The sequence below is a fragment of the Taudactylus pleione genome, unplaced genomic scaffold, assembly GCF_031769625.1.
Source record: "Taudactylus pleione unplaced genomic scaffold, aTauple2 ptg000066l, whole genome shotgun sequence".
In the NCBI taxonomy this organism is placed as follows: Eukaryota; Metazoa; Chordata; class Amphibia; order Anura; family Myobatrachidae; genus Taudactylus; species Taudactylus pleione.
Window position 1 is genome coordinate 12,793,478 of NW_028284468.1, and position 23,715 is coordinate 12,817,192.

The 23,715-nt window shown below is 42.1% G+C and overlaps 1 protein-coding gene across 1 annotated transcript in view; it reads right to left on the minus strand.

The window, feature by feature from the left end:
• Window positions 1–19,787: 19,787 nt before the first annotated feature.
• Window positions 19,788–23,715, minus strand: part of LOC148534448 (uncharacterized) — a 74,917-nt gene continuing 70,989 nt past the window's right edge. The window contains exon 12 of the mRNA XM_088466867.1: window positions 19,788–21,834. Within this exon, the coding sequence (XP_088322993.1) occupies window positions 19,907–21,834 (1,928 nt within the window). The 3' untranslated portion in view covers window positions 19,788–19,906. The remainder of the gene's footprint in view (window positions 21,835–23,715) is intronic.

The window sequence follows — 23,715 nt, forward strand, 5'->3', positions numbered from 1 at the left end:
CAAGCTGCTTGCTCGGGGGAGATTTGCAGAGAGAAAATACTGCTATCTCGGGTGAGTAATCTCCTTCAAAACTTGCTACTCGGGGGAGATATCTCGACCTGCTGCACCATCTGTGATCTCAATCTCTTCTAAACTTACTTAATTTGTGAGTTTCAGGTGCCTCAAGTCACCCAATTTTCGGCAATGCTAATTGAGTTGAAACTCGATTCTTAGTAAATTTACCCCTAAGTGTGTCAATGTATGCTATGTGTAGGTCTGACATTTCTGACACTGTACTCCTAGAGAAGCCTCCTTCCACCATTTCCACACCCTCTGCAAATATAGGGATGAGCAGCCGTAAAGGTAAATATGCCATAAAGGTAAATATGGTGATTTAGAAATTGAGGATGTTACTGGATGAAAGGGATATTTGTGCATTTCACATTAATGAAGATGTTGATGAAGAGGATGTTGTTTGTGTCAAAGTGCATCAGCCACCAGTGGCAGCAGTTCTTGCCCTTTGTAAGAAAAAGGCCATTTTCATAATACCAAAAGCCACCTCTTTCTTGTGGAATTATTTTCCTGACAACATTTTTTAAGCCAACTGTACAGTTTCTGAGGCCAAGGTAAGTAGAGGTAGGGACATTAAGCATCTCTTCACCTCCTCCCTGTTATGTCATTTGCAGTGAGTACATGCAAATTATTTTGTAAAATCTCAAAAATCCTGTAAAAAATAACAAGCAGTCCAATTTCAGCTGCCAACAGCATAGATAGATCACAGCACATTCAATCTCCACCGCCAACTCCTTTATCATCAAGCTTCTCATTAATAATCGGAGGTAGTACTCCTGCATCCAATTTGCAAAGGCTAACTTACTCCTACCCTATCTATGATTCCCTAGAAGAATCCCTGCTCACCAGGGCCTGATTTACTATGGATCACTATTGTGATCGTGGCTGCAATTACGTTTGCATATCTGCTGTGAAAATATGCTAATGAATGCAATCGAAATGCCATCGCACAGTCAGCATAGAGACACCCACTACTGCTATCTCACATCCGTAATACCTTGCAGTCCTGCATATACATTGGAAACATCAAGTAACATCGACCCCTCACACACAATTACAGCAAGTCTGACCTTACACAGAAATTGCTAACCTCATCGCACGCAGTGAGTACTCAAGCTGCATATGCGATTTCAGTGGCAAATTTATGCACGCCCATGCAACGGCATTCAAACAGACTGCCACGCCTCCATTTCTCTGACCACTCTCCCGTCACCACCCCCAAATGCTGACCTCCTGCCTCTCACTCTGCAATGGCTTTGTATCTGCGTGGGCATGGGAACCATTGGCCAATCTGCGTACGCTGTTGAAGTTATGATCCCGTAATGAATCTGGCCCTAGGACTGCTGCTGCTGGGGGTGAATCTTCATCCCAGAAGAGGACCAAGATACTAGTAGATTCAAACAAGAATTGACTGTGAAACAACCATTTGCAAGAGGAAGCAAGTATGAAAGTTGCCATCCAGTTGCACAGTGAATCACTGAAGCCATGATGGCTATACTAGCATTAGATCTGCATACAAGATCCACCGTCAATTCATCTGGTTTTAGAAAGATAATTGAGGTCCAGTGTACACGCTACCAAATTCCTTCTTCATTCTACAGTATTTTACCAGAACAACAATTCCGCAACTGTATTGGGACGTTAAAAAAAAACTAGTTCTTAGCCTAGTAAATGCCATTGTACCCTCTATCCACAGCTATATAGACAAATGGTACCAAACCAAAAATTACAATTAGGAATACAAGAAAATGTACACACAATGTGGAACATTATATAAAATGTGGAACATTATATAAAAAGAATAATATTAAATAAATACAAAAATATATATATCCAGAGGCAGAGACTGTGTTCAGAATGCATTGGCAGTAGTATACTACAAGTGTTTATTAATATGTGAAACTAAAATCCACACATACATTGCATGCAATATATAATATCATTACATTACATCTAGTCATTAACAATCAATTTTGACCACCTCCCAATATCATTTTCACCCATATTGGTCAAAGACTGTAGCTAGTTGACTAAACTACAAAACAACATGAATGTCCCAGTAAAGTACAGTAATATAGCCTGCCTGTCAAACACACACAATGTTGGCAAAGCAGATAATGGAAAGCGGTGCATGATGGAATTGTTCTTGGGCAGTAGGCAGCTAAGGAGTTTCTCTGTTCATAGGGTGGCCACCCCATCTCACTGGCAGTTCTGAGACTTGCATACATAGCCCAGCACTGGACCGGCCCATGGAGGTACAAGAGAAATGCCCAGTGGGCCCAACTGCCTGAGGGCCCCACCTCCTCTTCTATGCCAGGTTTCAGACTGTGTACTGGAACCATGAGAGTGATAGATGTAGGTAGACGGCTACGTCCTCAAAATGTGGAAAAACTGATGCTCATCAAAATTAACTACAAATTCTATGAGGAAGACCTTTGCCGCCAAATACAGCAAAGTAGAGAAACTTCTGTAACTGTGGATTCCAGTTGGGATGAGATTGTGTGATGATATTGATAAGGATGAGGATTATGATGACATCTTCCAACTTTGACAATGATTAACAACCATGTTAGCAGACTTAAGCCCATTGGTAGCTTGTTTTGTGATGGCCCAAACAAACCAAGCACTACAGCCACAAAAGTGGCAGTCCCTATTGCTAAAGTGCTTTTTTGTTAAAAAGTGAATGTCCTTTTTAATATACAACATAATGGTGGATGGAAAGGCCCAAAAGCAATTCCATCATACACTGCTTTTCATTATCTGCTTTGCCAAGATTGTGTGTGTTTTACAGGCAGGCTGTATTACTATATTTTACTGGGACATTCGTGTTGTTTTGTAGTTTAGTCAGATAGCTGCAGTCTTTGACCAATATGGGTGAAAATTATATTGTGAGGTGGTCAAAATTGATAGTTTTTCCTTCTTATTTTGCTTTTCAAGTTTTTTATGTGTTTTATATGTGTGTTTTTTTGATCCTATGGCACCCTCAATACATGACATGGATTTTTGTAACATTGACAATAAGACACGATAATCAGCTAACTAATTTTGCCAAATTAAACTTGTAATAATGTATTCATTTATACCATTTGACAGCCGGAATGTCACTTCCGGTCTGTGGAACACAAACTCAGTTGGAATGCACGCATCACTTCCAGGTCCCTGCTGGACATGTCGTTCCAACTTATGGAGGTTCCAGGTGAGATGTACCACCACAGGTGAGTGTCGTCTGATTGATGTTGTTTGCTCCTGGTGTAGGTCATCGAGGGGCTATAAGATTGGAGGCCTCAGTGTTGTGGTTATGCCCCTGGTAGAAGGTACCGGAGGGTACCGAAACAGCTGTCGGGCCACGTACACTGATGCTGCAACGAGGGTTCATTGTACACGATGAGTACTAAAATGGAATTATGTTTACACTACTATACTATACCTTGCACTTTATGAAAGGACGTTGCTAGCTGCTGATCTTCATGATGGCTTTTATAACTGGATGACATAAATACTTTTTTTCCATTTGGTGTGCCGGTTGTCTGATACTTTGGACATTTGCTGTTATTAATCTATATAACTAAGCACCCACCAATATTTTACAAGTTTGAGAGTGCAAGATTTGTGATTTTCTTCTCTGTAACTAGCTTATGAAGTTCTGCACCTCCATATAGGATTATTTTTTGTCATTGAAATTTGCTGCTTAATTATATTTTTTTCTCAAATAAGTGACATTTTTGAAAAGCATAATGGATGCACAATCGATGGACATTGGCAATTTGATAGGAACTAAACGATTTTGTGATCAAGATATCTCTCAAATCTTATTCCCTAACATGGAAGTTCTGGAATTTGATAAAGATAGCTCCAGGGAAATATACAATGATTTGATTAAATTAAAAAAAGACATATGGAATTGACTCTCCACAGTTTAACCCTTTCTCAATATCACAAAGAAAATGTAATCCCTCGTGGGTTAGAATAAAGAACCAAGGCTGGGGTAATCATGAATGGTGTTTAATTTTAAACCAGTGTTAATTTGATCTCATGATATTGGTTATCCAGCAAGTTAACACTGAGATTGTAGCATTGGAAAAAGATATTGCTATGTGTGAAAATACTGGTTTGAAAACATTTTCTAATGATACAGATGTGGATTGGTTGTCTAGGTTAGAGACTGCAGTTTCAGCCTTTAGATCAGATTCACTTACATTAAAAAAAATATATAGAATGGTTTGCAAAGACTACAAGGAGAATAGAGTTTATCAGTGGCTCTCAGGTAGAGAGGTCAGGTGTCCATGGCATACAGGACAGAATTATAAAAAATACAAAGCAACAGATCTTATACAGTTTTGGAATTATATACCTCATTAAGTGATTCTGACAGCACACAATCAAGGGTTAATTTTTAAAAGGAAATACTTTTACATGAAGCAAGAACAAATTAGAAAACGAAAACTCTATAGAAGGGGAGGCAGCAGGTTCAAATCCAAACAGAGGAAGATCAAACAGAGGCAAGAACAGGGGCAGCAAGAGACAGTAGTTTTTAATCTGTCCAAACTTATACCATCTATCCATGAATTGGAGGTGTTATTAAAAGGGCTGTCATTTGTATAAATTTTTAAACAAAAGCCATTTAATTTGGAAGTTGATCTATATAAATTTCAGAGACAATTAAAACATTTTTTGGGTAATAAAAGTTCTAATTATGATCCTAAGAAAAACGTCTTTAGGAATAAGAGTACATTTGACCCTATTGTGAATAGCCCCTTCATAGACACGTTCATCAAACTGGTTAGAAGAGATGTTTTGATTGCTGCTCATAAACAGAAAGTTTGCTATTGCAATCTTGCACCTGATCAAACCACAGCTATTAAACATTTGAAGGATAATAAAAATATAATTATACGCCTCACCGATAAAGGCGGGGGCGTGGTTATTTTGGATCATTTAGATTATATAAACAAAGTATATAGACAGCTAGTGGATGAATCTTACTATCAGAAATTGACCAATGATCCTACCTGGTGATACAAGAGAGAGATTGAAAGTATCATTAATATGGGACTGTCCAACTGTTGGCTGGATGAAATGCTTTCCAAATTTTTAGTTCAAAAACATCCAATTATTCCATTGCTATATATTTTACAGAAGATACACAAATCTCTCTCTTGTCAGCCAGGTAGATCTATTATCTCTTCACAGGGGTCACTGTGTCAGCCTATTTCTCAGTATGTCGATTTTCTACTGCAGCCAGTTGTTCAGAATACTGACTATTACGTACGCAATACTGCGCACTTCTTGAATATGTTGAGAAACTTTTCTCTTCCTTCCAATGATGTATTATTGGTGACAATGGATATTGTCAATTTATATACAAATACTCCACATATTAATGGAATGCAGGCCATTAGAGAAATGATCGCCTCCAGCCCACACTATGAAGGACCACCAGTTGATTTTGTTATTTTACTAATTGATATTATTTTACATAAAAAAATTTTTTATTTGATAATACATTCTTTTTGTAAATGTCGGGGAACTGCGATGGGTTCAAATATGGCCCCGGCGTATGCTAATTTATTCATGCACATTTCTGAAAAGAAAAATATCATGTCTAATATTTTGGCAAAATGCTTATTATTCTATGTACGATATATCGACGATGTCTTCATGGTGTGGTCCGGTGGTGTGAAAAGCCTTTTGGAATTTTTTGATTGTTTAAATGTTATTGACAGTACTATCAGATTTACTCTGAATTTTAGTAAACTAACTATTAATTATTTGGATGTTTTGGTTAGTATTGCAGATGGTCTTTTTAAGACATCTGTGTATACCAAAATAACTGATAAAAACACTCTGTTGGCAGTAGATAGCTTTCACCTGTGGCCCCTGAAAAAGGGTTTGCCCTATCCACAACTATTACGTGTAACTCGGATAACTTCTGATAGTAATGAGTTACCCAATGCTTTACAACAAATGGGCAAAAAATTCATAGAGAGAGGCTATGACCCTATGAAATCAAATGCGTGACAGAAAAATGCCTACAAACAGACAGACTTACCTTGTTGAATAAAAACGAAACAAAAGAGACGAAATCTGAAAAATTTATTTTTAATACAACTTTTTCTGTTTGTTCACAAGTCATTAAAAAGGCAAACCTGTGCCACTGGCATATTGTGCCAACGGAAAAGTAGCTGTAAAGACCCACCACTAATTAGCTAAAGACATAGCAATAATATTAAAGATATTGTGACAAGATCGGATGTGGGGATCAAAAAAAACAAAACACTTGGCTTACACAAAAAAAACGGTGTCTTCCACTGTTCTGGATGCATTAATTGCAGATTTATGATGATGGGAGATTGCTTTAAAGACCCACAAACAAACAGAAAATATAAGATACAACATCATCTGAATTGTGAAAGTAAATATGTTGTGTATGTTATAAAATGTCCGTACAATCGGCTATATGTAGCCAAGACTGTCCGCATGTTGAAAGAGCGAATTGGAAAGCACTTGTTGGAACTGACAGCAACACTCCACCTGTAGCGAAACATTTTGTTGAAATGGGCCATAGCCTCTTAGACAGTAGGGTAATGCCAATAGATCATGTACCCCCGCTTATAAGAGGTGGTGATCGCAACAAATGTTTACTACAGAGTGAATGTCGTTGGATATATAACCTGCAAACAGTTTCACCATGTATACTATTTGTATTACAAGAATATTTCACACATTTCATAGTTTTTTTCCTTCTTTTTTTGCTTTTCAATTTTTTTTGTGTTTTATATATAAGACACGATAATCAACTAATTTTGCCAAATTAAACTGTAATAATGTATTCATTTATACCATTTGACAGCCTTAACATCACTTCCAGTCTGTAGATCAAAAAATCCATTGGAACGCATGCGTCACTTCCGGGTCCCCGTTGGACACGTCATTCCAACCTATGGAGGTTCCAGGTGAGATGATCTACCAAAGGTGAGTGTCATCTGACGTTGTTTGATCCAGGTGCAGGTAATTGAGGGGTCATTGAGGGGCTATAAGACTGGAGGCCTCAGTGTTGTGGTTTTGCCCCTGGAAGAAAGTACCAGAGGACAGGGCAGCCAAGAGAAATCCTGGGCCCTGGTACAGCCACTTACCGGGCCCCCCTGGAAGGAGTGTGACTACAGCATGTTAGGGACTGGACTGCACCTCTTAGGGGGCGTGTCTAGCATATGAGTAGCACCCACCCACAGGAGCATGACATAGCTATATATGACACATGGATATATATTTATACACACATATATATTCAAAAAATAAAAAATAAAAAAAAATATATATATATATAGATTTATTTCAAACATGATATATATCAAATTATATATATAAAGAAATGTTAATATCCACACTCAATGCAAAGGTTAGTCAGCAGTGTGGTGCTCCTCAAAGATCCAATAGGAATCCAAAACATAGGGTTAACGGAGAAGGAGGGCACTCACCAGGTAAGGTAGTAGAATAAAATCACATCTTTATTACTTATCTTGATTAAAACATTAGAGTCGACGTTTCAATCTGCTTAGGGACCGTCATCAGGACATAAACACAAAGGTCTCTCCACAGCCACAACCTGTGTGTTTATGTCCTGTGTGTTTAACGTTTTTAAATGTGAGACAGTTACCAAGCACACCTGTTGCAAAGCACCTAGGAGAACAGCTGACACAAGTTAGATAACTAGTTAAAAGGGGTGCATGAGAAAATGTGATCACAAAAATGATTAATTATAAAAATGAATCATAATAAACAAAAAGCACTAATCCACGGCACTCACCATTCCTAGTTTTGGGGTGCAACATGGTATGTGACCACATTGTTTAAATAGAAATCACAGGGGCTCTGCACTCACCATAATAACTAATAATAATAATAATAATAATAATAATAATAATAATAATAATAATAATAATAATAATAATAATCATATATATATATATTTTTTTTGCTATATATCTAATGTATACAAATATACACCACTATTTATGGATGCATTTTTATAAATTATATGGGATTTATAGATTTTTTTAGAACTTTCAGCAGCAGTTAGTGGCAGCACCATAGTGTAATCATAGATATTTAACTCACAGACTTTCAGCAGTCAGTGGCGCGCTTAGCTCTTCCCTTCCCTTCTCATCCAATGTGTCTGCTGTTCTCTGTCAGTCTGCTGCAAACAAGGGAGGCACCCACCCAGACTGCCTTTCTGTAATCCCAGATCCTCCCTCCCACTCCCCACCCGGAGCCTGAAAGTGGTGCCTGGTGTGAGACTGAGAGATAGCCTAGCGAGATGATGATGGCATCATCTCACGAGAGCATTCGCTCCGCAGCAGCACGTCTGCAGTGCAGGCTGCTGCAACAAGTGAGTGGCAGCCGCACCAGACCTGACATGCTATCTGTGACACAGAAGACAGTGTGGCCGGTGACCCACCCTACCGCCCCCCTCCCCCCCCCCGCGCAAACTACCACCCACGGAGGATTGCATAGGAATAAAAAAGTGGGTTGGAGAAAAAAACAAAACGGTGGTTTGCTGCTGCAGGCGGCCCAGGCCCCCTGCCATGTCCGGGCCCAAGTAATCTGTACCCGCTCCACCCTATTGGCACCACTGCTGGAGGGTACCGAAACAGCTGTCGGGCCGGGCCATGCACACTGATGCTGCAATGAGGGTTCATTCTACGCAATGAGTGCTAAGATGGAATTATTTTTGCACTACTGTACTATACCTTGAACTTTATGAATGGTCGTTGCTAGCTGCTGATCTTTTTCATGGCTCTTATAACCGGATGACATAAATACTTTTTTTGCATTTATATTGGTGTGCTGGTTGTCTGATACTTTGGATATTTGCTATATATATATATATATATATATATATATATATATATATAATATATATATATAAATATATATATATTAGATATATATATATATGTATTTATAATATATATATATATATTTATATTAGAGATGGGTGGGTCCGGTTCTCTAAGAACTTCGCAATCCGAGCTCGGATCCGAGTTCGGCTATGGTTTTACCACCTGTCTCGGATCTGAAAAAGAGGCCAAACGTCATCTTCCCGCTTTCGGATTCCCGCAGGTTTGGGTTCTATAAAGGTCCTGATGATCGGCGCCATTTTCACTCCAGCTGTAGAGAGTGTGCAGAACAGATGTGCTCTGTCTGTGCTGCTGTTGTTCAAGGGTGCAGTGTTGTTGGGCTGGCAATGTAGTACATAAAAGGGGGCTACAGTACATACAGGGGTGCAGCTGTGTTGTCCATAAAGGGGCTGCGGCTGCAGTACAAAAAGAGGTTCTGCTGTGTTGTCCTGTCCATCAAGGGGCTATGGCTGCAGTACATGAAGGGGTGCTGTGTCATCCAGGGGTGCTATGTCAATCCAGGGGTGCTCTTCCCTAGTGTTAAAAAAATAAAAAACTTAAATAAAATTATCATTCCACAAAAAAAAGATCTGTTTTGATTTTTTTTGTGTGTGCTACTGAAGCTAGTAGCTATGCTATTATTGTTCGGTGACACTGCCGGCCAGACCGCAGTTTATCATCCACATATTTGTGACTCTGCAGGTGGTCTGTCCGCACTACGCAGGGGTGCTTTTTTGTTCATAAAGGGGTGCTGCGTTGTTCATCAAGGGGCTGCTGTCAGGTTGGGAATTGTTTTTCTAGTGGAATCTAGATGGGTTTTGGCAGCGGGAACACAGTACTCAAATTAACTGTCTAAAACTCATTGCATTATTGGTGGATATTGGATGCACATCTAATACCAGCATAGATGTTATGGCATCAGTGATCCACTGTGCAACTGGGTGACTGCTGTCATACTACTAGTACTCTTCCTAATCCCCTTCTGGGATGAAAATCCACTCCCAGCAGCAGCAGGCATAGCGTTCAAGGATTGTTCTGGGGCAAGGACTGATATGGATGATTTAAATATTTTTTTTGTAAAAGCCTCCCTTCATAAATTTGCTTTGGAAAAAAAAACTAAATTAAATTTACTACTAATCAACCCTTCATTTCCCTGCCTTCAACTACATACATACTTCATCTTCCTCAGGCTTCTTGATTAATGAAAACATATGTTTCCTTATGTGTCATGTAGGAAGTTGAACTGCCGCGTGTTTGTGCCACCCACTGCTGCTGCTTAGCTTAGTCAGCCAGCTAGCTTGGTGCAAATTTTGGGCCTAAACCGGATGAAAACATTATTGTGAGCTGTGAGGTGGTTAATATTGACTGTAATGAGTGTAGGAACAGATCAAGCCCAAATTATGTGATTTGAGCAGTTTTTATAAATTTTGGACAAAAATACAGATCCAAAACCAAAACACGCAAGAGCAGTTTTGGCAAAACCAAATTCAGATCCAAAACACGAAGGAGATACAGATCCAAAACCAAAATACGGGGGTCGGCACACATCCTTAATATATATTATACTTTAAATTAGGGATGTGCAGGCTCGGATAGGTTCGAGTTTGCACGCTGAGTTCGGATTTTTCCCTCCAAAAAAACGGAACTCAGAAAGAGGCAAAACGTCATCTTGCATGGACGAACATCAACATTCCTGGACTTTTGTCCAGGAATGATGATGTTCGTACATGCAAGATGACGTTTTGCCTCTTTCTGAGTTCCGTTTTTTTGGAGGGAAAAATCCGAACTCAGCGTGCAAACTCGAACCTATCCGAGCCTGCACATCCCTACTTTAAATATACATTTTACTATAAACAAAAAATGACTGACATTAAATATTTTCTCCACAAGATGGCAGCAAAATTCCATATTGACTTGTTTCTTCAAAATATGGTTGTATACTGTACATTTAACTGTAACTGCTGTAAACCAGAGGTTCTGGGTGCATAAAGGGGCATATAACGAATGATATGCACATTTTTATTTTATATGCTTGAGCTTTTTAACAGCAGAAATATTTCTGTAAATTACAGTATATACAGGAACAGACTTTGGGCCAAATGTAATAGGATGAGAGTTTAGAAAATGTGAGAGAAAACCAATGTTATAAAGTCACAGAACAGGCAAACTTGCATGTTTTTCAGACTCAAAAAACTCTCCATATTTAAACTCTCATCCAGGTGTTTCCTGTATTGAAAACACAACTCGATCGATGTATTAGTGTGAGAGTTTTACTGCTAAACTCTCACATTTTCTATACTCTCACCCTATTACATTTGGCTCATTGTGTCTTAGCCCACCTCACCCTTAGGTTTAATGGATAGTTTTATGTAAATTCACCAACAATTCTATATTATTCTATATATTGCACTGATGAGAGTTAATAAGCTAAACACAGCTGTATGTAGGTTTGATAATTAGCTCACATTAAAGGGCCTATGTATCAAAGCTTGATGAGAGAGAAAATTGTGAGAGAAAAATAATTAACCAATCAGCTCCTTAACTGTAATTTATCAAACACAGCCTATAAAATGTAAGTTAGAAGCTGATTGGTTGGTGATTTATATCTCACAATTTTCTCTCTCATCAAGCTTTGATACATAGGCCCCCAAATCTCAGTGACATTTTAAAAACTGTTCCGTGAAATATATTTAATTTGACTGAAAAGTTTTGAAAATTTATCTGTTAGGATTTGGGGGCCTATGTATTAAAGACTGGAGAGAGATAACATTGTGAGAGATAATGCACTAACCAATCAGCTTCTAACTTACATTTTACAAGCTGTGTTTTACATCTATATTTTTTTTCCTCCCAAGCATCTCACTTATCAGTTACCCTCCACATTTTGAGCAGTGATATTGTATTGATAAGCTGCAGTGATCGGTGAGTTTCACTGGGCACCACCTCCTATAGGAGTTCTACAAAGTACTACAAGGGAGAATGGTGCTTGACTGTGAGATTGTCACTTGCCTTATCTGCAATGCCCCTTTGTGACAGGGTACAGAAGACCATAGAGCTACCCGGGAACTGGTGCCTCACTGACAGTTTTGCACAGGATGCACCCGTATGTGCTATTGAAGATTTCCATCTTAACACCTCTGCTCTGTTAGAGTATGCTCCAGGTTTGAGAAGTGGAGTCAGCACCAGGGCCATAACTATGGATGCACCAGGGCCGCCATCAGGGGGGGACTGCCAAGCCTCCTGTCCCAGGTCTGGAGAGAGAGGGGGCTCGGGTGGCAATGGCAAAGAAGAGTATTTCAGCATTTGAACTACTATGGAGCCTCGCGGAACGGCAGCTAATTAGGAGAAGTCGCTCCTGATTGGCTTGCTGTTCCGCGAGCGGTGATTGGCTCGCGGCCAGCTCAATAGTGTTCAGCTGGCCGTGGGTCAATCACAGCTCGCAGAACAGCAGCCAATCAGAAGTGGCTGCTCCTGATTGTCTGCCATTACGCGAGCTGTGATTGGCTCTCGGCCGGCTCCATAGTTCTAATGCAGCAATGCACACGCTCTTTTCCTCTTCCTGCTGCCCAGTGCATTACTAGCCGCTGCCACCCTGGCCCCTTTCTCAGGTACTTTTATATTCGTGTTGACCCTGTCTTGTGCCCCCACTCGAGTACAGCCAGCCTTCCCTAAGCCCTTTCCTTCCCAGCCATCCTTTCTTCCCTGCCCACCCCCCAGTCCAGCCAGCCTTCCTTCCCTGCCCCCCCCAGTGCAGCCAGCCTTCCTTCCCTGCTCACCCCCCCAGTGCAGCCAGTCCTCCTTCTCAGCCCACCACCCAGTCCAGCCAGCATTCCTACCCTGCCTACCCCCCTGTCCAGCAAGCCATATGACCCTGCCTATCTCCCCCCCAGTCCAGCAAGCCAACCTTCCCTGCCCACGCCCCCAGTCCAGCAAGCCATCCTTCCCTGCCCACCCCCCCAGTCCAGTAAGCCAGCCTTCCCTGCCCACCCCCGTCCAGCAAGCCAGCCTTCCCTGCGTACCCCCCCCAGTTTAGCCAGTCTTCCCTGCACTCCCTCCCCCTTCTAGTCCAGCCAACCAGCCTGTCTTCCCTATCGTAGTCCAGCCAGTCTTCCCCGCAGCACCCCTATGTCTAGCCAGCCTTCTCTGCCCTTTGCCCCCCCGACCAAATCAGCCTTCACTGCCCCTTGCCACCCCAATCCACTCTTCCCAGTCAAGTGCCCCCACTTTTTTAGCTTTCCCTGCCCTGTGCCCCCTCATTAATATCCAGTGTTCTCTACCCTGTGCCCCCCCTCCACCATGTCTAGCCATCCCTGATTTACACACCAATTGATGCACCACCCCTGAGGTAGCTCCACCCACATTATACACAACTCCACTGAAGTCTGCCCTATACCCTGGGGGGCCCTTCCTATTTTGTCAGTACCGGGCCCAAAAATTTCTGATGGCAGCCCTGTGCAGCACTGTCGCTACCCTACCAGTGACGTTCGGTGAGGTCAATGGCTGGGGAGGCACACATGGAGATTGGTCTGAGTGCTGGGAGCCTGTATCACCCCATACTCACTGTAAGTCTCCCCTCAGTGTCCATTGATTCTCTTACTTGCATCACTGTGTCCTCTCTTGCTGCTGATTGCTCACTGAGCTTCGATCTCTAAACACTACAGTGAACTCCCTAATCACATGACACATCCAAGGTGTCCATCAGTGCTCAAGGCACGCCCCCATACTCAGAGGCATGCCTCTATTAGCAGGGCTGTAACTATGGTAGTGCGATCAGTGCCATTGCACAGGGCACCCAGGGGGCGCTGTTTGGTCCTGTCAATTTTCCTGTTTATTATCATTCTCATTTGTAGCTTCCTCCTCTTTTATCCCCAGCATCTCCTGGCCTCCTATTTCTTCACTGGCTCTTCCCCAGGAGGCCATGGCCCTTATTCAGGTCCACTATCGTATGTCCCTATTTAAAAATGGGGAGGGGGTGCTAATGCTCTCTCTGGCACAGGGCACCAAAATGTCTAGTTATGGCCCTGTCTATTAGTTCTCTTTCTATGCAGCTTTTTGCCCAAGGTGTGGCCCCACCCCCAGCTCTGCAAGCAGTGTCTGACTATATAGAAGGAGGCTGAGCTGTTACTGCCTCATCTCTCGTCTCCCTGCAGTGCCAGTTTGCTCCACAAAGCTGGTGAGTGTTAACTATAACTGGATGGTACACTGTTACTTACTTTATATTTGTCTGCCACCATTACCACGGTATGGAGTCGGGAAGCCGGCGGACCTAATCCCGACAGCCGGCTTCCCGACTGCTTAATCCCGGTGATCGGAGGGATGCCGGGCGCCGAGCACAGATAGCCGCGTAGGGGGGATGGTTAAGTTTAGGGTCCCTGGGGGGGACTTAGTGTTAGGCACTCCTCCAGGAGGTTAGGTTTAGGCTAGGAGAAGGGGGGGTTAGCTTTAGGCACCCCCCGGGGGGGAAATCATACCGATTCCATTTCCACATTATGCCTGTTTGTTATTTCAGGCATAATGACATTGTAGCTAATTAGGAAAAATTGTTACATTTTATTTTATTGTTGTACATTACAGAGGATCTTCTTGTTTAGTGGTAAGACTTCCCTAATAAATAATTATTCCCATAAAGTAACAAATTAGTTTAAATTTAGAAGCTTCTATCTATATTGTATTGTATATTGTCACAATCTTGATAATGAAAATATTGACAGTTACATTTTTGACTCGGTTATGTTTACATTAAAAATGTCGACACAATTGAAATGAAGACTGGTACAAAATGTCGACAATCCAAATGTCGACAGATACAATATATTGACAATGAAAATGCTGACAGGTACAAAATGTCATCAATCAAAATGTCTACAGTTGAATAATATGTTTCACAATGTGGACAAAAGTGATTGGGCCCGGACAGCAGATAGATCGGCAAGATTTTATTGGCGTCAGTACTTTGTAGGTCCACCACGTGCAGTGATTACTGCAGACACCTTTCTTCGCAAACTGTCCATAAGTTCCTGGACAACAGCAGGAGGATGTTTTGCCATTCCGTCTTAAGTTCAGTGACAATGAAGAAGGTCTAGTCGGCCTAGAATGCACCCATCGCTGCAATTGGTCCCAGAGATTCTCAATGGACACATGGCCTGATTCAGCAAGGATCACTATTCTGTTTATACATACACAATGCAGTTGCTAATATCAGCGGTGATATGTAAATGTTTACATTCGCATTGCGATCGCAGCCTGACATAAGGATGCACACTTCCCCTTACACACATCTGTATACTTTGGCACCATAGCGAAACAACTGGTGACATTGAGTAATGTCCGACCCATATGCACAGTTAGTGCAGGTCATACCTCACTCAGGAATTGCCTTCTTCTGTGCATGCTATAAGGCCTCAGGCTGAGTATCTTATCGCAGTGGATAATCTATGCACACCCCTGCAACGCCATTGAAATGCACTGGCACGCTTGCGTTCGATCGACCACCACCCTGTTACCACCCACAAATGGCATTTCCTGTCAATCACTTTGCCATGGGACTGTGTAGTGTCTGCGTTCGCTGTCCCAATTGCAGTGGCTAGTTTGCGCACAAGCATTGCGATGCATACGAGATTCTACATTTTCCAACGTTACACTTTCAGGAAACTGGCGGACGCAATGCCGACCGCTGGCTTCCTGACTACATAATCCCAGTGAGGGTTAAATGACAGGCATCTAAATCTAGACGGCTGTCATTTTACCGACGTCGGGAGACCGGAACCTGGCATCCCGATCGAAGGGATGCCGGGCGCAGACAGCCGCGGGGAGGGGGGGATGGTTAGGTTTAGGGCTCCTGGGGGGGATTTAGGGTTAGGCACCCCCCTGGGAGGTTAGGGTCAGGCTAGGGGAAGGGGGCGTTAGGGTTAGGCAGCCCCGGGGGGAGGTTAGGTTTAGGTGGCGAGGAAGGGGGGGTTATGTTTAGGCACTTAGAGGGGGGATTAGGGTTAGGCACAGGGGGGGAGGTTAAGGTTAAGTACCCTAAAGGAGGGTTAGGGGGTAAAATTAGGTTAGTTTACACTTACCTTTAGGACGATCGGGATTTCCTCCTGTCAGGCTGCCGCTGCCGGGATTTGAACATACGGCCATGCGGCTGGCGGTAAATCATACCGAATGCTTTCTGACATGATGTGTCATATCATTTTTATTGACTCTGAACAATGCACTGTGCTTTATCTTTTTATTAGTACATCACTGAATACAAGAGTCAGCATGCTTACACAGGTATTCAGGTGTCACTTTGGGCCTGATTCATAGGTGGACACTAATCCCGTCTCAGATGCATCTTTGTACGCTGCGGTACTGAGAAGTTATGCTGATGCAGCAGCAGCTGTAAAGTATGCAGAGACACCCATCTTTAATCCACCGCTTGCATACAAAGACGTACCATACTGTAAGTCACACATCCAACTTCTGAGCAACCTAAAGGCTGCTCAGCATGTTGCATAAGTACACCCTTTGTGTCTTGTTTCTGCAGCTACAAAACTTTATTAAAAGTTTGTGTTTAACCATGTGTACTAGTAACAAATAGATACAATTGCCTCTATTCAAATTCATTTCACATCTTCTCCCCCCTTTGACCCCTTGGTAAATGTACACACTGTCTATAGAATCTTATAGCAGTGCACATGTTATTTGTACCTGCATTTGTACACTTACACAAATGATTGCATGAAGTGCCTGCATTTCACTCCATTATGGGGAGTCTGCAAGGATTAATTTTGCATCCTCTGATGGCAGGAGCTGTGTAGGGATGGCCATCAAATGATCCATCATTAATGGTCTCCATCACAGATGCCATTGATGTTTTACACCAATGACAGGAAATCATTGGATGGAACCAAGGATGGACATTCCAGGCTGTGGGTCATGGGTAGGTGGCAGCTAAGCAACACAATGTTGGAGCGGAGCTAAACGTATAAAAATACATTGGTGAATTTCTGCCATCGATGGCATTGAACCATCGGACCTCCACCATCAATGGCACAAACATCAACCTGGAGTGTCCACCACCCCCCCACACACACTTCTTACCTGTCAGCAGCAGCAGCCGCATGTGCTGCTGTGTGCTGAGCTGCAGTTTCTCTACCTGCATGATCTGCCCCTGACTGAGGGGCTCAAGCCCCCCGCCCCCCGTGCAGTATGCTGCGCTGCAATGCTTAGGTTTTTTTTTTTACTATATCATTTCCATAATGCAAGCAAGGGCAATGCAGACTCATTTGTATTTCAATCGGACCTATACTTATGAAAGAAGAGGTGTAACTGGACTGTAACAAGCTGTTCTCATTTAGGAAAAGGTCAGTGAGGGCATGCTGACGGCAGCAGAGTTGGGGGTAAGCTAAAATACATCCTGTTTCCCGATACCTTAGTACAGGGTCACTTGTAGTCAACCATGCATAGACAGTGATCTCCCCTGTAAATTTTGCTAGCCGGGTGACACTAACGAGTAGTCAGGTGGGGGCAATGTAATCTGGCTGGACACAGATAACATTTTTAAATATTCTGGGCCTGATTCAGACCCACTCGCGAGCGCTATGCGCTCGCAAACAGGTCGATGGTGGCAAAGTGCGCATTCGCGAGACCCGGATAGCGACGGGCAAATCGCCGCTCTGGGTCTCGTACCAAAGGGGGCGTGCTGTCGATGTTGAGTGACAGCACGCCCCCTTTGGTGGGCAGGCCAGGGGCGTGGCTGCCCAGACGGAGGCGTTCCCATGGGAACACCTACCATCTGGGGCCGGCCCCACTGACATCACAAGTGATGTCAGTGGGAGTGCTTTCGGCTCTGGTAGAGCCGAAAGCACTCTAGGGCTGGTGGCAACGAGACCCTACCACAAGGGTCTCATCGCAAGCCCGATGGTCGCGATGGTCTTGACTATCGCGACCATCTTCCTGGCCGCTCGCTATAGCTGTGGGTGGTCACCCACAGCTATACGAGCGGCCAGGAGGCTGCTCTGAAAAACAAGAGGGACGGCCCTGATTCAGAGCGAGCGCTCTGTCAGAGTGTCCGGCTCTGAATCAGGCCCTCTATCAGTTATTGCACACTTGCTGGCTGGACACAAAATAAAGGTGTCTAGCAATGCATGAAGACTCACAGTGCTGCATGCCTGCACTCTCCATCCAACCTCTCTAAAATGTTCCCAACATCCAAACTGTGTCCTGCCTCTTAACGACGGGGAAGTAATCTGTTACTGCATCGTAATGTAAGCACAGCGCAAGTCTGATTTTGGCATTCAGAACCCTGGAGCAAGATAGTGCCAGGTAGCATGTAAAAAAAAAACAAGTGAAATTGATCTTGAGGAGAACATTATTAAAAATAGGGAGCGGGCACACTGCAATGTGTGTACAGCTTTGCATATTGGCAAATATATGGCATCTTTTCTGTACACGCAAGTCAGGAGCAAATTAGCTTAATTAACTTTCAATTCTGCATCAGGCCCATTATCTGTAGAAACTAAACTTCTCCCTTTGTTAAATGATGGGAGCAGATATCAGCTGAATTATTTCACTAGTCCAGAAGAATATTTGCCTTGTTCCTCATTTGTGGGTGAGGCAATTGTGCATGGTTTCTCCTGTGGAAATTGAACTGTAAGTGTTCCATGCTAATCCACCCAGACACAACACAGAGCTAAATTAATTGGGATATAGTTATGTGACCGGTGGCCGCAAGGCCGTCGGTCACAATCCTGACTGCAGAATGCCGGCAAAGGATTTATGATAGGCGTCGAAATATCATAATCCCGACGCCGAAATCCAGGACGACGCGTGCCCAAATGAGGTAAATCCGGGGCACCCGTCCTGTTATCCGTGGGAGGGGAGGATTAGGTTTAGGGCAGTTAGCGGTGTTAGTGTTAGGTTTTTTTTGGGGGGGAGGTTAGGGTTAGGCACCCCTAGGGGGGGAGGAGTAGGGTTAAGCACCCCCAGGGAGAGGTTAGGGCTAGGCACCCACCCGGGAGGGTTATGTTTAGGGAGTGGTAAGGGAGGGTTAGGGTTAGGCACCCCCGGGGAGAGGTTAGGGTTAGGCAATCCTAAGGGAGGGTTAGGGTTAGCGGGGGAGAGGGGAGGGTTAGATCTCTTACCTGCAGCTGTCAGGATTTCCTGCTGTCGGGCTCACTCTGTCTAAATAGCCACCGGCATTTCATTCCCATTCCAAATGAATTGGCACCAGTCTCCCAGCTTCACTTACAAAACACCAAAATACAGAATTCTCAAACACAGAGGGTAATTCAAAGATGTGCGCTAACCCAATAGTTAGCGCACATCTCTGATTGTAGCCGATCTGCTCCAGCGTCTGTCCCATACTGCTCATGTGCAGTACAGGTCTGCTGTCCCGCGTGCAGAGAGTGATCTGGGCAGGAAAAGGGCAACAAAGACCTCCGTTTTTCCCAAAACGGAGGCGTGTCGCCGCTGTTGGGCGGTAGGGGAAAGGCCAGGATCTCCATCGGCTGATAGAGATTTCCTGGCCTCTTTTGAGCAACTGCGATCGTCGGCTTGAGGGACCTTATGGTCACTCAGCCAGCAGATGATCACGCAGATGATCCAATGCTGAGTCCACAGACACAGCTCGGATCAGTAATGCATGTAATGAACTGAAAGCTGTATTACCACAACTTGCCTCTCCTGCTAAATGAACTGCCCTAAATTCAATTTTCACAAAATTCCGTCACTACATCGCTCATCTCTAGAAGGACCGTATTGCTGACCATGATGCCTGAAAACTTACATGATATACATTGCAGAATGCCAGCCCAGTGTGTGTATTGCATGATATTTTATAGTGAATTACTCCCACAGCCTATCTTGATAACATATTTTTTTAATATAAAAACCTAACAAAAATATAAAAATATTAAATTAATTAAATAATATAAACAATGAAATTTCAGTTTAACATAGTTGTGTTTCATGCTCTCTATGGATTACTCCCCTATATGATATTGTAACATATACTTCCAAGTCTTGGGGTCATCTTTAGAAGTGATAGTGACATACATGTACTTGCAATCGGCTGTACTGCATGTGCCTTCCCAGTAACCACTCTCACTGAGGGTCAGAGGGAAGGAATCTTTGCCCTTTATACACACTCCAGCTACATCAAGATTCCTGAGCTTAAAGGACACATTGCTGTTCATGGGTAGAACACCCTCTAGGGGCTGTACCAGATCAAATTGTTCCATCCAGTCTGTGTAGGGCAGTGGAAACACTGGCCATTTAAAAGTGTCTTTTGTACAAATAATGAGATAGTTACATTGATGTTTGTACACATTACTGTTTTTGGGTTTAATGTTCACATGCAGCACATAGGTTCCTGACTGGGGAAGACGGACCTTTATTTGTACGTTTCCTTGGGATAGTGTTTGGAAGACATGCCTGTGCTCCATCTCTGGTGTCATTTGTATTTCGTCAGAGTGTAATGTGGAGAAAATGCTTAAGTCCCGCATCAGTGCAAAACTAACAGTGAAACATCCGTCCTCTGTATGAATCACAGGTTCTGGGTGTGAAGGCTGAACAAGTCCGGCCTTCTCTGTCTCCGGATTTGGTCCAACAGGGTTATGAAGGCTAGAAGGGAAAGGTGGCCATTTTACCTTTGGATTTGTGCATGTTACTAGATAGTTGCAGATGTGGCCAGCTGAACCATCAAATATCTGGAGAACGTAAGAGCCCGCACTGGGGAGGTGAACACTAAGCTCTAATTTATGCTTCTGCATACTCTGTAAAACATGCATAACATTAGACATGATCTGTATGTCCTCAGATTTTAAACTGACAGTAAGGTTTACCACTCGGTCTGTGGTAAAGTTAATGCTGAAGCATCCATCCTCAGTATGGATAATTGGGTCTGGATGTGAGGGCTGTAGAAGTCCAGCATTTTCTGTGTCTGGGTTTGGACCAACTGGGTTATGGAGTATACTTGGAAATGATGGCCACTTGACTTTGTGGTTTGGACACTGTATTAGGTAATTGCAGATAAAACCATTATTACCATCAAATATTTGGAAAACATAAGAACCAAACTGTGGGAGGTAGATGTAAAACTCAACTTTATGCTTCTGAGCTTTCTGTACAATATGATTCAATATTGTCTGCATTTTATCAGATTTCAGGCTGCTGTTAAGTTTTAGCTCCCTGCTGAGTTTGAAACTGATATCACATCGTCCATCTTGTGTATGAATCACCGGGTCCGGGTGGGAAGGCTGGAGAAGACCCGCCTTTTCGGTCTCTGGGGTTGGACCAACTGGGTTACGTAGCAAAGCAGGGAAAGGTGGCCACTTTACCTTCGGGTTTGAACATATTATTAGGTAGTTGCAGATATATCCAATGGTACCATCAAATATCTGGAAAACATAATGACCAGCTTGTGGGAGGTGGACAATAAAATATATCTTATTTTCTTGCAGTCTTTGTATTACATGATGTTTAATGGTTCTCACTTCATCTGATTTGAGACTAGCTGTGAGTTTCAGATCTTTATCTATGGTAAAGCTTATAGTACAGCATCCATCATTTGTATGAATGACTGGATCTTGGTGTGAGGGCTGAAGATACCCAGACTTCTCCGATAGCCAGCTTGGGCCAACAGGGTTGGTAAGACACTTCGGAACTCTCATTGTTCTGTCAACAACTTTGCAATCTATTCTGTAATCCACCACCATCTGGTATGCATTTTTCCCATCGTGTCTTTTAGCATAAATTTGTAAAATTTGTTGCCCGATCTTCGTGGGATAAACATCAAACTTGGCTTTATGCTCCATTAGCCTTAACAGACCAGCATCTTCAGTTTCATTTAGGTTAAAGATGAATAGCATGTTGTGCGAGCTCTCTATGGTAATGGAGACTTTTCCTGTTTCTAGGTAGAAGATAAGATACACATAGTTATTAATGTACAACTGGACTTATAGAATAATAAGATTAAATCCATCATTTCAAATGAAGCTGCAATTTGAAACACTGGAAAATATTCTGCAACTTCCCCAATTTCTTCCAGGCATTGCTTATTCTGCCCAGTGTAACCTATGTAGTGTGCCCAATATGGCTACCTTGCCTGTCACTTTCATGGGTAGAATAAATAATCCTTGAATTTTATGATACAAAATGGCTGCTTCAACCCTGTATTACATTCACAGTTTTCTGCAAATCTAAGTATTAGTGTATGTTCACGGTTTCTGAATCATATGAAAATCTAACTCTCTGTATTATGTTCATGATGTATTTAAAGCAGCTGAGTGCTGAAAATACTATTATTATTATTATTATTATTATTAGAAGAAGAATAAGAAGATACAATGTTGATTATCATTTATCAATGCATACTAGAGATCCTCATACCTTACAAAAGAAAGTATTTGCCTTTTTATGCATTTGGAAATATAAATTTTTGCACTTGCCTCAAGTCTTCAATACTTCTACCCACATTATGTACCAGATTAAATTCACATCATAATTATCCCAGCTATATTTGTAAACTATACATTTTTTGAATGCCGACTTTACAAATTCAGCATGGTTTTACATTGGATGGTAAAACAAAGGTGCAAAACAAACATTGTGTCACTTATCTGCACACCACTGTGACATGTCCTGTTCAGCCACACAATGCTATTATTATTATTATTTTTTTTTTTAAATCTGCTCTAAATTACAAATGTCAAGATAAATCTCAAATTATACATAAACTAAAAAAATGTAAGCAAAATTTAAGATAAATTCTCAAACAAGATAGACTAAAAAAATTCAAGGTAAATGTAAGAAAGTGGGGGACTCTTATTGATGATAAAGGTTTTTTTATTTAAATAAAACTTTTTTTTCAATTTCCAATATATTAAAATAATTAATTTTTTTGTTTCTATGTTTTAAAATTTTCCTTAACTTTTCAAAAAATATTTTATTTGAGCTATTATTTATTTTTTACACATGGGTAAGCCAGTTTTGGCAGTTGACACATGTATGGTAGACTAGAAGCCAGTTCCACTTTTAGCAAAAAATAAAAATGTATAGACTAAAATAAATTACAATAGTAATAAAAGGTTTTAGACAACACATGTACTGCCACAATCCTTTTGTAAATATATATTTATCAGAGATATGGAGAAATCCATCTCCTGTGACATCAGACTATAGGCCCATTGGTGGCCTAGGAAGATATTGAGAAGCCCTATCTCCAATCGTCAATTTTTTTTTCCTTGGGATTAGTGCTCTTCTTGTTATAATGTCCTCCACAAACACAAAAAAATCAAGAAGAAAAAAGTAGATAGTGTAGACTGCACGGAATATAATTCACACCATAGGTGCCATGGGTATTAACTGATAGGTCTAAATTAAGAAGTTATACAGTCTCCGTAGGTCGACACCAGAAGGTCGACAGTCAATATTTCTACAGATTTATAATGTGGACAGGTAATTACTTGTCGACAGTGACTTTGGTTGAAAGGATTAAAAGATCGACAGAATTAAAAGGTTATCATTCAAGTCTTTGACACAAAAAAGGTTGACACGTGATTTTATTGTTATTTTAGCCTACCCTACCCCTAACCCTAGAAATCATGAAAAAGCATGCATTGACTTTTTAATTGTGTCGACCATATGAATGTCGATGTTTAACCCTGTCGACCTTTTAACCCTGACGACCCATGTCACTGTTGACCTTTTAACCCTGTTGACTTTCTAGTGTAGACCTATGGACTGTCTAGCTTTGAAGTGTAGACCTACATCCGGATACTGGTGCCACACT